Source organism: Echinops telfairi, unplaced genomic scaffold, assembly GCF_000313985.2.
Source record: "Echinops telfairi isolate 266 unplaced genomic scaffold, ASM31398v2 ScPeMD7_4225;HRSCAF=4972, whole genome shotgun sequence".
Classification (NCBI taxonomy): Eukaryota; Metazoa; Chordata; class Mammalia; order Afrosoricida; family Tenrecidae; genus Echinops; species Echinops telfairi.
In genome coordinates this window covers 9,240,948-9,253,383 of record NW_022108124.1, presented here as the reverse complement: position 1 = coordinate 9,253,383, position 12,436 = coordinate 9,240,948, and the positions used below count along the sequence as shown (strand labels likewise).

General features: G+C 39.9%; 1 protein-coding gene and 1 pseudogene across 1 annotated transcript in view; both read left to right on the top strand.

Annotated features, from left to right (window-relative positions):
* Nucleotides 1–12,436, top strand: part of NAALADL2 (N-acetylated alpha-linked acidic dipeptidase like 2) — a 779,627-nt gene that overhangs the window by 245,345 nt on the left and 521,846 nt on the right. The window contains exon 5 of the mRNA XM_045294988.1: nt 836–986. Within this exon, the coding sequence (XP_045150923.1) occupies nt 836–986 (151 nt within the window). The remainder of the gene's footprint in view (nt 1–835; nt 987–12,436) is intronic.
* LOC101639115 lies at nt 11,133–12,093 on the top strand (annotated as a pseudogene).

The window sequence follows — 12,436 nt, the reverse complement described above, 5'->3', positions numbered from 1 at the left end:
GACAGCTTCTTCCTTTGTTGGTAGTCTGTTCTTAGTTTGGAAGCTCTACTGAAACATGTTTTTTAGGTGAACCAGATAATATTTGAAATATCAGTGACATAGCTTCCAGCATCACAGCATAGACAAGCCACCACAGTATCATAAATTGACAACCAAATGGTGGCAGTGACTTACTCTAAAATGAATAATACCCTTTTCTCCAAAAGATCATTTTAACATATTAAAACAAATCAAATATAATGTTATTACTTCTTCTCAAACAAGTTCTTCTTTATATACTTTTTAAAGATCAGAGAGGAGGCTTTATATTGAATAAGTTTCTAATGAGATAAGTTTACATTGAATACGTTTCTAATGAGATATTTTCAAACTGTTTAACAAAAGGAACAGAGAATTTAGAAGGAGTCTCAATATGAGGGCATAAATGATGATTACAACAATATCTCATTTGTTGGATCAGGTATACCTGACGGAGAATTTTAAGCCAAAAATCTGGGTGACTAGCATAGCAGGATTGCTAGTAAAGTTCAGACAGTGACTAATAGCCAGGGAGCCTGAAAAACATGTTTCAAGAGAACTGAGATCACCTACAGATAATATGATAGTATTGATTATATATTGTATTAATAGAGGAAAAAAAGGAAGTCGCAAAGAAGAAAGCTCTGTGAATGGGTTTGGTAATCGCCTTTTATGAAATTTTTGTGTATTTTAAAAGTAAAATTTCCAGGAAAGCCAGCCATCCTATCTTAGCCACCTTCCTGAAAAGGTCCTCTCTGAACTCGGACACAGTATGAACTTTGAATCATAATATCGTTACTGTTTTGTCCTCTTGTAGCTCTCCTTACTGGAAAAGGCTGGATTCGGAGGCGTTCTGCTCTATATCGATCCTTGCGATGTGCCCAGGGCCACACATCTCGGTTCAGACGCCTTCCTGGTGTCACTGAATCCAGGGGGAGACCCTTCCACGCCTGGCTACCCAAGTGTGGGTAAGTTCACCAGTAATCGTCATTTTCTTTTGGTTTATGGAGAGATTCGTTAGGTTCCTTTGTCATTAGGACACTGCAATTGGTAAACACAAGCAACTTCCTTAATCAAAGGAAAATAATAACTTGAATAAGGGTTAAAAGTGAATTTTCTATGTTTTCATAATGAGAGACTGCCACTTTGTTCTAATAAACGTTCAACATAATCCCTCATAGATTTTGGCTTGAACAATTCGTGTCATGAACAGAGTAAAAACATATTTTATATGTTTTTTCTTTATATGTTACCATTTTATCTAGTAACATTTATTTTATAGGTTACTATTTCCCCTCTCCACCCCCTATATAGTACTATTGATTGATAAAATAAATGGATGCCTTGGGAATGCAACATTCCAAGTAGATGGAAAATGGGCACAAATAGCTAGTGGCATAAAGTAGGTTATGTTTGGGGGTAGCTGTAATGAGGTTAAGTCCAGCATCTAGAACAACGCCGTGTTGAGGGAGCAGAGCAGAGAGAACGATGCCCGAGAGGAATGCAGTAAGTATGATCAAAAGATCTGGCCCCATAAGGAAAAAGCATGATTGCTTTGGCTATTCATTGACAGCTACAAGGGACCACCTTTGCCCAAACCCTACTCTCTTGCTAGAAGTCTGTGTTTCTGATGGTGGGGTCACAGAAGACAACTGTAGCTTTGGCAGATGTTCCCCGTTCCATTGGATTTCTGTCCAATATGTCACTGAAAATCGCCAGTTTATACAGAGTTGGCTGAGAACAAAGTTCTGCAAACCTTCTTCCAGGGTGACATTAAGCCCATTAACTATGACATTAAGCCAGTAATTACAAAATCCACATAATTATCCATGTGTTCTGCCAATATGTGAAAAAAGATTTTTCCCTGGGATCTTACTGTACTTTGTACAATCTATCTTCATGGCAACTTGTAAATAGAATTTGTAGATGTCCGTCTGTGTGGGTAAGTTCACCAAAAGAGTGGGTTCAGCTGTCTAATTTGCTAATGCTCTCATTATCATTGTAATGATTTCATGTCATGATAATTGCTCAGCTCTGCAGGCTCCTTGGAACTCACAACTCTTTGTGGCAAATCAGTGGAACAGCAATGCTCCTTCCAGACAGATGCTTGATCAGTGCCCTCCCTAAGTCTGTCTCTTGACTCCTTAGCGACATTTACCCTAAACATTTTTTTGGCCCAGGTTTTCCATAGATGTAAGATAATTTATAAAGTCTGTCTAACAAAATGATAACCAGGGTTTTAAGCAGTTTTGAAAAGTTCATTTTGAAATCATATGTGCTTATATAAATATTACAAAATTATGATTTATAGACTCTGCAATATTCTCTTCAGCATCATCTAATACTGATATTATAGAACCATAGTAAAAGTATCAAACTAATGTTGATAAGATATAGTTAACAAATATATAGGTCTTGTTTGAATTTTCTCCGTTCTCCTATTATTTTCTTTATTGTGGTTGGTTATTCACTCCAGAATTGCAAGCTGCAATTTTATTTTTGCTTTTTCTTTTTTCTTTATAATGTTTGCCCTTATGAAAATGACTAGCTGGTCATTTTTTTTAAATAGCCCTGTAATTGACTTTGTTCATGTTACTAATACTTTGATTGTGGTTAGCCTTCATGGCAAGAATACTATAGAAGGGTGTTGTGACCTGGTTGGTACATTGTCTGGGGCCTCATTTTGCCTGATACTAACTACGCTCCCTCCCCTAAGGTGCAGTCGGCCAGTTTTCTTGGCTGTAAGGGTATTGTTCTTTGTAATTAGTGGATATCTTATGTAGAGAAAATCCAGGTAAAAATATTTCCTGGGACCTCACAGTTCTAGACTATGCAACTATCCAAGACTATTCGAGTGTTCTCTTATTTAACATGCATTTTCTCACAAATTGTGGCTTCTGTCTGCTACAATTACTACTGCATTGTTTGCCAAACAATGGTTTTCTAGTTCTATCATGCTTTCAAATACTTTATTTTTCTCTTTTTGAGCAGTGTGAGTAGTATACTTGATGACCATGTCACCAAAAGGACAAATGGTTGTCTATAAAGATAAAATGATAAATCAAACACCTTCTTTTCCATGACAAAAAAAAATCAGTTTTTAAGTGGCTCACCTGAATCCTCTCTGATCAACAATAAAAAAATGTTGCATTAGATATTGTCAGTAAGAGATTCAGCTTTTAACTGTAAGCTTTATATAAATATATATATGATAGAGAGAAAAAATAACTGAATTTGAAAAAATTAAGGAGACATGTTAACTTGCTGTTATCATAAAACTGTCTTTAGTTAAATTTAAATGGTCAGAAAAGAATAGATTATATCACTTCAGTTCTCATTGAAATGACCTTAGAAATCATGAATTATGTTATTACTTTATAATTTTTACTTTAAGATTTGTATTAAAAACAGATATTTGAAGATGCTTCTATTTTTTATAAATGCCTGTAAAAGATAGTGATAATATTTATCCATATAAACACATATTTGACACACATATACATGGAGGGATAAAAGACAAACCACATTGTGTTTCTCTTTTTGCCTTACTGCTAAGAAACTCTGATTAATAGTAGACATTTCATTTGGCCTTGACTCAAGTATTCCCTCAACACAAGAACACTTTGTTCTAATAACCTGGCACTCTGTGATGATGCTCACCTTCCCTACACGATTGCTGAAGACAAAATGGGTGCATAAGCAAATGGGTGAAGAAAGCTGATGGTGCCCAGCTATCAAAAGATATAGTGTCTGGGGTATTAAAGGCATGAAGATAAACAGCAGCCATTTAGCTGAGAAGCAATCTATAACTTACCAAGGTTTATGAGAGAGAGCAGGTGTGGTAGGAAGGGGGGAAATGAGGAGCTGATATCAAGGGCTCAAGTAGAAAGAAAATGCTTTGAAAATGATGATGGCAACAAATGTACAAATGTGCTTGACACAACGGATAAATGTGTGGATTGTGATAAGAGATGTCATGGGCTATCAAAGCCCAGCAATGGGCTATCAAACTCAGCAAGGAAGAAAAGTCTGAGGGAGGCATGATTGCTATCAGAGAGTAGCTTAAAGGAGGTTGTGGAGGGGAGGTGGCAATTAGCTTAGAGCTGGTATGGAATTGAAAGCTCCTCCCTACTAAAATTTTAGGAAGCCATTTCTTCTTCATGTTCAGTTATTGGTGGTTCAGAAGTAGAATATTCACCTCCCATGTGGGAGACCCAGGTTCAATTCCTGAACCAGGCATTCAGGCCTGGCCATCTGTCTGTGAAGGCTTGACTATTGCTTGTACTAGACACCACCACTCCTGGGTCTGTTTGTCATGCTGTGGTACCCTGTGTTTCACTGTGATGTAGGCAGCAATGTCACTATTGTTTTAAAGGCCAGCAGGGTCACTCATAGTGAATAGGTTTCAGCAGAGTTTTCCACACTAAGACCAGACAACGAAGTAGGATTTCGCTGCCCACTTTGGAGGAAGTAGCACACAAAACCTTATGCATAGCAAATGCAAATAATTAGACAAACTGGATTATATAAAGAAGAATGCAGAATCAGTACTGGAGGAAGGCTTGTTAGCAACCTGTGCTATGCAGGTAACTCAAACTTGCTAGCTGAAAGTGAGGAGGACTTGAAACACTTGCTGATGAAAATTAAGGATTGGAGTATTCAGTATCGATTAAAACTCAATGTGAAGAAGACAAAAATCTTCACCACTGGAACAATAGGTAACATCATGGTAAATGGAGACAAGATGGACATTGTGAAAGATTTTGTCTTGCTAGGATCTATAGTCAATTCTCATGCAAGCAGCATTCAAGAGATCAAAAGACACTGTATTAGGTACATTTGCACAAGACCTCTTTAAAGAAAAACAAACGAGCAAACAAACTAAAAACCTTACTGCCAGGGAGTTGATATGGATACATAGTGTCCCTGCAGACAGGATAGAAGTGCTCTTGTAAGTCTCTGAATGGCTGTAGAAAACTCCCTCTTTCTCCAATGGAGCTGCTGGTGGTTTTCAACTGCTGACCTACTGGTTAGCAGCCAAACATGTAAACCACTATGCCGACAGGTCTCTGAATTATCGAAAAGCTAGTATGGCTCTTTAAGAACTAAGCTGCACCTGCCTCAAACCATGGCATTTTCAGCTGCCTCATCTGCATGTCCAACTTGGACATTGAATACAAAAGACAAAGAAGAACTCATGCATTTGAATTGTGGTGCTGAAGACCATGGAAAGTACCATGATCTGCTAAAAGGACAAACCGATCTGTCTTGGAAGAAGTACAATCAGAATGCCCTTTCAAGGCAAGCATGGCGAGACTTCATCTTACATCTCTTATATATGCTGTCAGGAGAGACCAATCTCTGGGAAAGGACATCACGCTGGGTAAAGCAGAATGGTAGCAACAAAGAAGAAGGTCTTCAATAAGATAGATTGACACCGTGGCTGCAATAATGGGATCAAGCATAGAATGACTATGGGGATGGTGCAGGACTAGGCCGTGTTTAGTTCTGCTGTGCCTAAGGTCACCGTGGGTGGGAACCGACTTCATGGTACCTCACAAGTGCAACATGATACTAGACTATTTTACTGGATCCTCCAAAATGAAGACCAAGAAAGCCCTGTTGATTTACTTCTGAGCATCAGCCAGTGGTTACCTGGTGAATCAGAACAGTTAAAACCCTGTTGATTTACTTCTGAGCATCAGCCAGTGGCTACCTGGTGAATCAGAACAGTTCAGCCACAAGAAGAGCCCAGAGTGAGGCATCTTTGGATTCCATTGCAAATGGGCTTGCCTTTAACTGACAGTCATAACAACATCTTACAGGCTTTCAAAATATTTTGGGTCAAGAAATCTAAATGTTCAGCTCCATACTAGATTTAACTAAGAAGTTTCATGAAAGAGTCTAGGCATTTGATCTTCCAAAATCTCTGTAGGTCCTTCGAAAGCACTTGGCTCTTGAGAGCCTTTACATTGACCGTTGTGCATATACCACATCTGAACTGAAAGTCACGGATTTCTGAGGAGACTTCCTGACCTCGTGTTCTTACAGCATCATAGTTTGCTGACTTCCATATTTGCTTCCTCTGTTTCCATCAGGATTCTGAAATGAGTGTTCTGGATTCTCACCCCACTGTGCTATTCATTGTGTTTAGTTGTGTGTGTGTAAAAAGTCTGTTAAATAGCCACTGTGCCCCTTACCATGATGGCTTGTCTTTGTTATTTTTGCCTGGATGGTGCCTTACCTTCAGTGAATCTAGCCAAAGCTGCTCAAAAAAGTTAGTCTAACCACTTCCCTTGACAATGTTCCTCACTAAATGCTGAGTTTTCTCTTTTTGTGTTCTGGTGAACTTCCTCTTATATTTTCCACCATTCCAAAAGGCAAAAAGCCCCATTTATTAAAAACACTGTGAATTATTATTTAAAATTAAGGACATCACTAGTCTTATTTATTCTCTTAATTTCTTTCCTTGATAATTTCTCACGTGTTTCAAAAACTAAATAGCCAGTGTATCAAATTGCTAATCTTAACTGATTCCACTAACTTTTGACATGTGTTTCAACTCCAATAAACTATGATTGGAGCAAACCACATTCTGCAAAATAATATAATTTTAGATGATCAAAGAGACTGTGGTTCATAGAATATAATTACATCTTCAATCTTGAAACTCAAGAAACTTGATCTTTTAAGCTGGAAACTTAAGCAAATGAGGCATAAGAAATGACTTTCATAGTAACTGAACATAATTATAACACCAATGATCAGTTACAATTAGAAATGTGCTTGGCCTAAAATTATTAATCAGCTACATGGCATGAGCCCCTAAACCAAAAGGTAATCAGAAAAAGATGAGGATGTGCATAAATGGGAGTGTGTGAAATGGATATCTTTTTGTTTTCCATTTTGTCTATATTGAAACTTGGGAGGAAAAGGCTGTCCAAATTCTCAGCATTTAAGTTGCCTGAAATATGATCTGAGAGGAATTAGGAGTCAGAAATTTAATTTTCCTATTATTGTTTCTTTGTTGAATGATTTATTGGCTACAGTGCTGGTGTTAATTGTACTACCATCTCCAGAAGGAGCCCTGGTGGCAGAGTGGGCTATGTATTGAGCTGCTAACCACAAGGTAAGCAGTTCAAAGCCACCAGATGCTCTGTAATCGTCTACACTTGTAAAGATCGGCTACTCTTGTAAAGAAACTGAATGGATCAGTTCTACGCGGTCACTCCGAGTCATAATTGACTTGCTGGCAGTGAGTTGCAGGGGCGTTTTGGTTTGTTTTTGCTTTTGAACTGTCTCTTGATATTACCCAGGTAACCTGTGGACTACAAGTTAATTCATATCCCAAACATTTCTTTCATCTTGACTTAGACTTGATATTCCTTATACCCCAGTAGCTGAGATCCATCTGGATGAAAAAACTGTGCCAAGGCCCATCTCTCTACTTGCTATATAATCCATTTTTCACCCTTCGTTTTAAATTCTGGAAAATCTTTTCAGTGGCTTTACTCTAGTGAAGTGTATCCAATGACACAGTTTATTTAATATTCCCAGTGTTACAATTCAGTGGATCTGTGTGTTGTTTATCTACTTTTCAACATCACCTCTGCCAACCAAAACTATGGAGACAATAAAGAATATCACTGTAATGTGTGACAAGTCTTCACCAGGTGTTCGTGGTCCAGTTACCTGGACAAATGTCGAAAGATTGACTTGAGTTGGCACTAAATCAACTGAGACAATGTTGAACTATTCCCTGACTAGAATAGCAGAAAATATAAATATTTGTCTAGTTGTCAAAACAACGTGTTAGATATTCACAGCGTGAAACACTTTGTCACTTGGTTGAGGAAAAAGACAGTGTCTGTATGCTTTCCTTTTCCAATAGAGCTGGCTGATGGTTCATGTGTGGGCCCTGAAAGCCACAGGTCTACAGACAGCATCGTTCTTGCTTCGAGATTCTGCTTAACCCTCAGAATAACTGAAGACAGAGTAACATATCATTAATTACTATAATATTTTTCATAAAATTTATGTCACAATGTGTTGAAGAGAGAGAATATATTTGTCATTCTGAGTGTTCATTGTTCTTTGTTATATGGGCAACAATCTTAAGAGTACGCTATGAAGATTTATTTTGTTTAAGAAACAAAATGTTTCAAATAAGCCATGGTGACTTCTCTTAAGATAATAGCATGCGATACTTTAAAATAATAATTTGTGTACACTTCTACCACTATACCTATAAAACAGCTCATTGGGAAATACAATTAAATTAGTTTTATGTTTTTGTAGCCCTTCTGTCAGATTTGGTTTTTTCTACTTTCCTGTGCAGTGGAAACACTTTACCTACCCACTTGACAGATAAGACAAGTGAGTCTTAGAGAAACTGAGCCTTAATTAAAGTAACTGGACTTACACAATCAGGACAAACTCCAGGTTACTTTCTTCAGTGCTAGTGAGGACTCTACTGTTATCGTGTTTTTGGAAATGAACTCTGAATGCCTAAATAAGAACAGAGACCATTCGGCGCTTTCTAGAAAAGAGAGTCAACCACCATGACTTGTTTGCAGCAAAGACTCAAAGGCAGGCAGTGGGTAGGAACACTGAATAGTCAGGAGATAAAAGGAAAAGTCAAAGCATGTCATTGGAAGGCTGTTGGCATGGGGAGGCTGTAATTCAGCTAAATAGATGGAATTCTGAGACAATTGCTTAGGAGAGCATTGCATTCTGACAGTCTGTTTTTAATTGTGCCCTGGTCATTATAAACTTGTTATTACGAGAATGATCCTTTAGCTTCCTAGATTGGTTGTTACACGCTGTGGGCCAGAATTCTAATTTTCTATGTGGTGGCCATTGTCTTTTTGTATATTCAGTCTTTCAGCATCCACCTTAGGAAAATGAGATTTATCATAGTTTGGTGTGATATCAAACAAATGCTACTTGATGGATGTGTGAAACATAGTGATTTTATACAGCATTTGTTCATTATTGACTCTTTTAAGTCATTTTTGAGGCCATTTTTATGCATAATCTAAGATAATAGAGGATTGTTTGTCTTCTTTTATCAGTTGAATTATTTGAAAACTGCCTTTATAAAACAGACTCTGAGAACCACATGTTAGGCATGCTTCATGAATTCTTTTATGATTCAGTGTGGAACCAAAACATAGTTGAGTGCTTCAAAAGTAAACATTTTCCATTTCCAGAATTCTCTGAAGTGTTTTTGAATTTTAAGTATGTAAAAATAAATCTTGTAATGCTACTTTAAAATGTTATTACATTTGCTTCAAACTGCTGGCAGTATAAATTTCAGTCCCATACAATTTTATTTGAGATATGTATCCCGTATATATATATATAAACTTTAACTTTTCTTTTTTTTAATATGTCGAAAGTCAGGCTTTGGCCTGTCTTCTACAAAAACCAGCTCTGTCTGGAGGAAACCACAAGCGTCAGATGAAGTATTCAGGCAGGGTCTGAGCCCCCTTTCCTGGGTAGCTGTGCAACCAAAATGCCACCACTTGTCAATCTCTGAAGGTTTGGGTTCACAAATGCATTTACCCCCTAGGTCTATTGAACAGCTACATAACTCCCTGTTTTTCACAAGGGATCCTGACAGCATCCTTCTCTCTTTTCCCCATTACCTTTTTATTAATTCTTCAAACCTGCAGATGGTTAGCATTTATAAAGCTATATGCAGTAAATATATTAGGGAAATTATGGGTCAAACTAAACTACCCAGACACATTCATGACAGCAGGTTTTAACTTATTTTTATTCAACTGGGTTTTCAAATCTGCAAAAAGACTACAATATGAATTACAAGATTTCCCAATTCACCTGACCACACAATCCACTTTTTGAAGATCATTTGAAAGAACTATTATTTAGTCAGACATACTATGGGATTGGTGACCCATGGCCCTAGTCCCTTTCCCTCCCTGTCACAAATCCTTTCCTAGTTAGGTTCCTATGTAGATTTGGATTTGAAGAGTTGTGTTTGTAGATTGCCTAGCTTCAGGTATACTGTGAACAGTAATGCAGAATGTACGAAAGAGCATGGCAGACTAGGCATAGGGTGATATGGAGGACTTAACACCGGCAGGCAGACGGGTTTATGAATAAGCAGGAAACTTAATGCCCAGCAACAAACCATAATCTGGTTGATTGTTTAACAATTAAAGTTGTAATTAGATTGATAATTGAATTTGGGGAGAGTTTAGAGTCTGGAAAATCAGTATAAGCCCACTAATCTTTTCCCCAGCATGATCTGTTCTGGTTCATTGCTAATCATGTTCAAACTCTTTTTCCTTTTTCTTCTCTTCTCTTCTCGTTTGTGGTTTCTTCTCCAAACACAAATTTGAACAATGTTCTTAAACAGTCTTCTCTAACCAGTCTTTTTTGTGTCTTTTCCCATGTTATTGACAAAATCAAAATTGCAATTTTATCCCAGGAAACATGATAAAGTGGAAATAGTTTATGGTGATACAGATCTGTACATTTTTCTAGCAAAAAGCCAAAAAGGTAATTTGCTTAAGGCAATCATCTCTAGAATAAATTTCACTGAACGATTTAAACTGCTCCACAAATACATTTACATTAATGTGGTGCCTCTTTGTAGTCTCAGTAATGTTAACAATCTCAGAATGTTCTAGAATTCACAGTGAATGTAAGCACCAGTCAGTTGACTATTATAATACTATTACTACACTGTACACTATACTATATTATATATAGTATATATTATTCTATAGAATCGACTACTACTAATCATTTAGCCTTATTCAGGGTGATGTCAGGTGTTTCTGGGATGGCCTTTTGTCACACTGGGCAAAGCAAACAAATTTATCTTATATCTCGTTAACTGAAAGTCTGCAGCCATCTAAGGGCGTTTTTGAGAGAAAGTAAAGAGGTTGCTATGAGTAATTACACTAGGCAAGAGGTGCATCCTTTAGTGTGGATTGTAGCTCAACATGAAGAAGGGAACAATAATCACAGCAAGACCCATAAGCCACAGAATGATAAATGGGGAGTATATTGGAGTTCCTACGGGATTTAATTTCAATGTCCCTAAAAGCAGCAGTGAAGGTTGTGTGGGATAAGCAGTAATGGCGGAGGCTGCAGCTCCGGGAACAACAGCCACATCTGGAGCAGGAGCGGCAGCGGCCTCCCCCACCCCTATCTCCACTGTCACCTTGCAGGCCCAGGGGGCTGGGGGCTGGGGGCAGGGGAGGCAGCAGCAGCGGCTGGACCAAACAGGTCACCTGCAGGTACTTCATTCACAGCGTCTGTAAGGAAGGCGATGACTGTCGCTACACACAGGACCTCTCCGACAGCCCCTACGGGGTCCTGTGCAAGTACTTCCAGTGAGGGTACTGCATTTACGGCGACCACTGCAGGCATGAACACAGCAAGCCCGAGAAGGAAGAAGCGGGCTCTGTAGGTCCGGCTGCAAAGCCTTCTATCCTGGGTCGGCTGGCCTCCCACCTGGAGTTGGACCACTTGCCGAGGTGAGTGTCGGTGAAGTGGAGTCGAGCAGTCCAAGCTTTGCTGCTGTCGGGGCAGGTGCAGAGGACTGGGCGAATGCTGTGGCGTTTGTCCCTGGACAGCCCTCCTGTGGCCTGACTGCCCGGCCTGCCCTGAAGCCTCCCCGCAGGGCTCAGCGACCACTGAGCAATTGGAGAAAGAGCAGTCCGTGGGCACCAAGAAGCAGCTGTGCCCTACGCCTCGGTGGGCGAGTGCTGCTACAGGGAGAACTGTGTGTACCTCCACAGGGACTCCTGTGACCTGTGTGGGCTGCAGGTGCTGCACCCCACGGACGCTGCCCAGCGCTCACAACACGTCAGATCGTGCATCGAGGCCCACGAGAAGGACATGGAGCTCTCCTTTGGCATCCAGCGCAGCAAGGACATGGTGTGTGGTGTCTGCATGGAGGTGGTCTCCGATGAGAAGGCCAACCCCAAGGAGCGCCGCTTTGGGATCCTGTCCAACTGCAGCCACGCCTACTGTCTCAAGTGCATCCGCAAGTGGGGGAGTGCCAAGCAGTTTGAGAGTAAGATCTTAAAGTGAGGCTTCTCCAGGCCTGCCGCGGGGGTTCTCTCTCGGGGAAGTGCGGTCTCGGGCCGGCCTCACCAGAGGGACTGCGTTTTGAGTGCATGCGTTTTCTCTTGCCGGGGGGCCTCTCCTGTGTCTCTCAGCTAGCTCCTAGGTCAGCTGGTCTGCCCACTGTAATTTGGAGGAGGAGACCCTGTGTATCCCTTAGTGGACCCCCTCATGCTCTCTGCGGAGCCTGTGTTCCTGGATTAGCCAGTCAGGCCCAGGCAGCAGACCCCGCTCTGAATGTGTGTTTCCCTCCTATCCTCTTCCATCCATTAAAGCAGCCAACAACCCTCTCCCTCCCTTAAGATTGTTC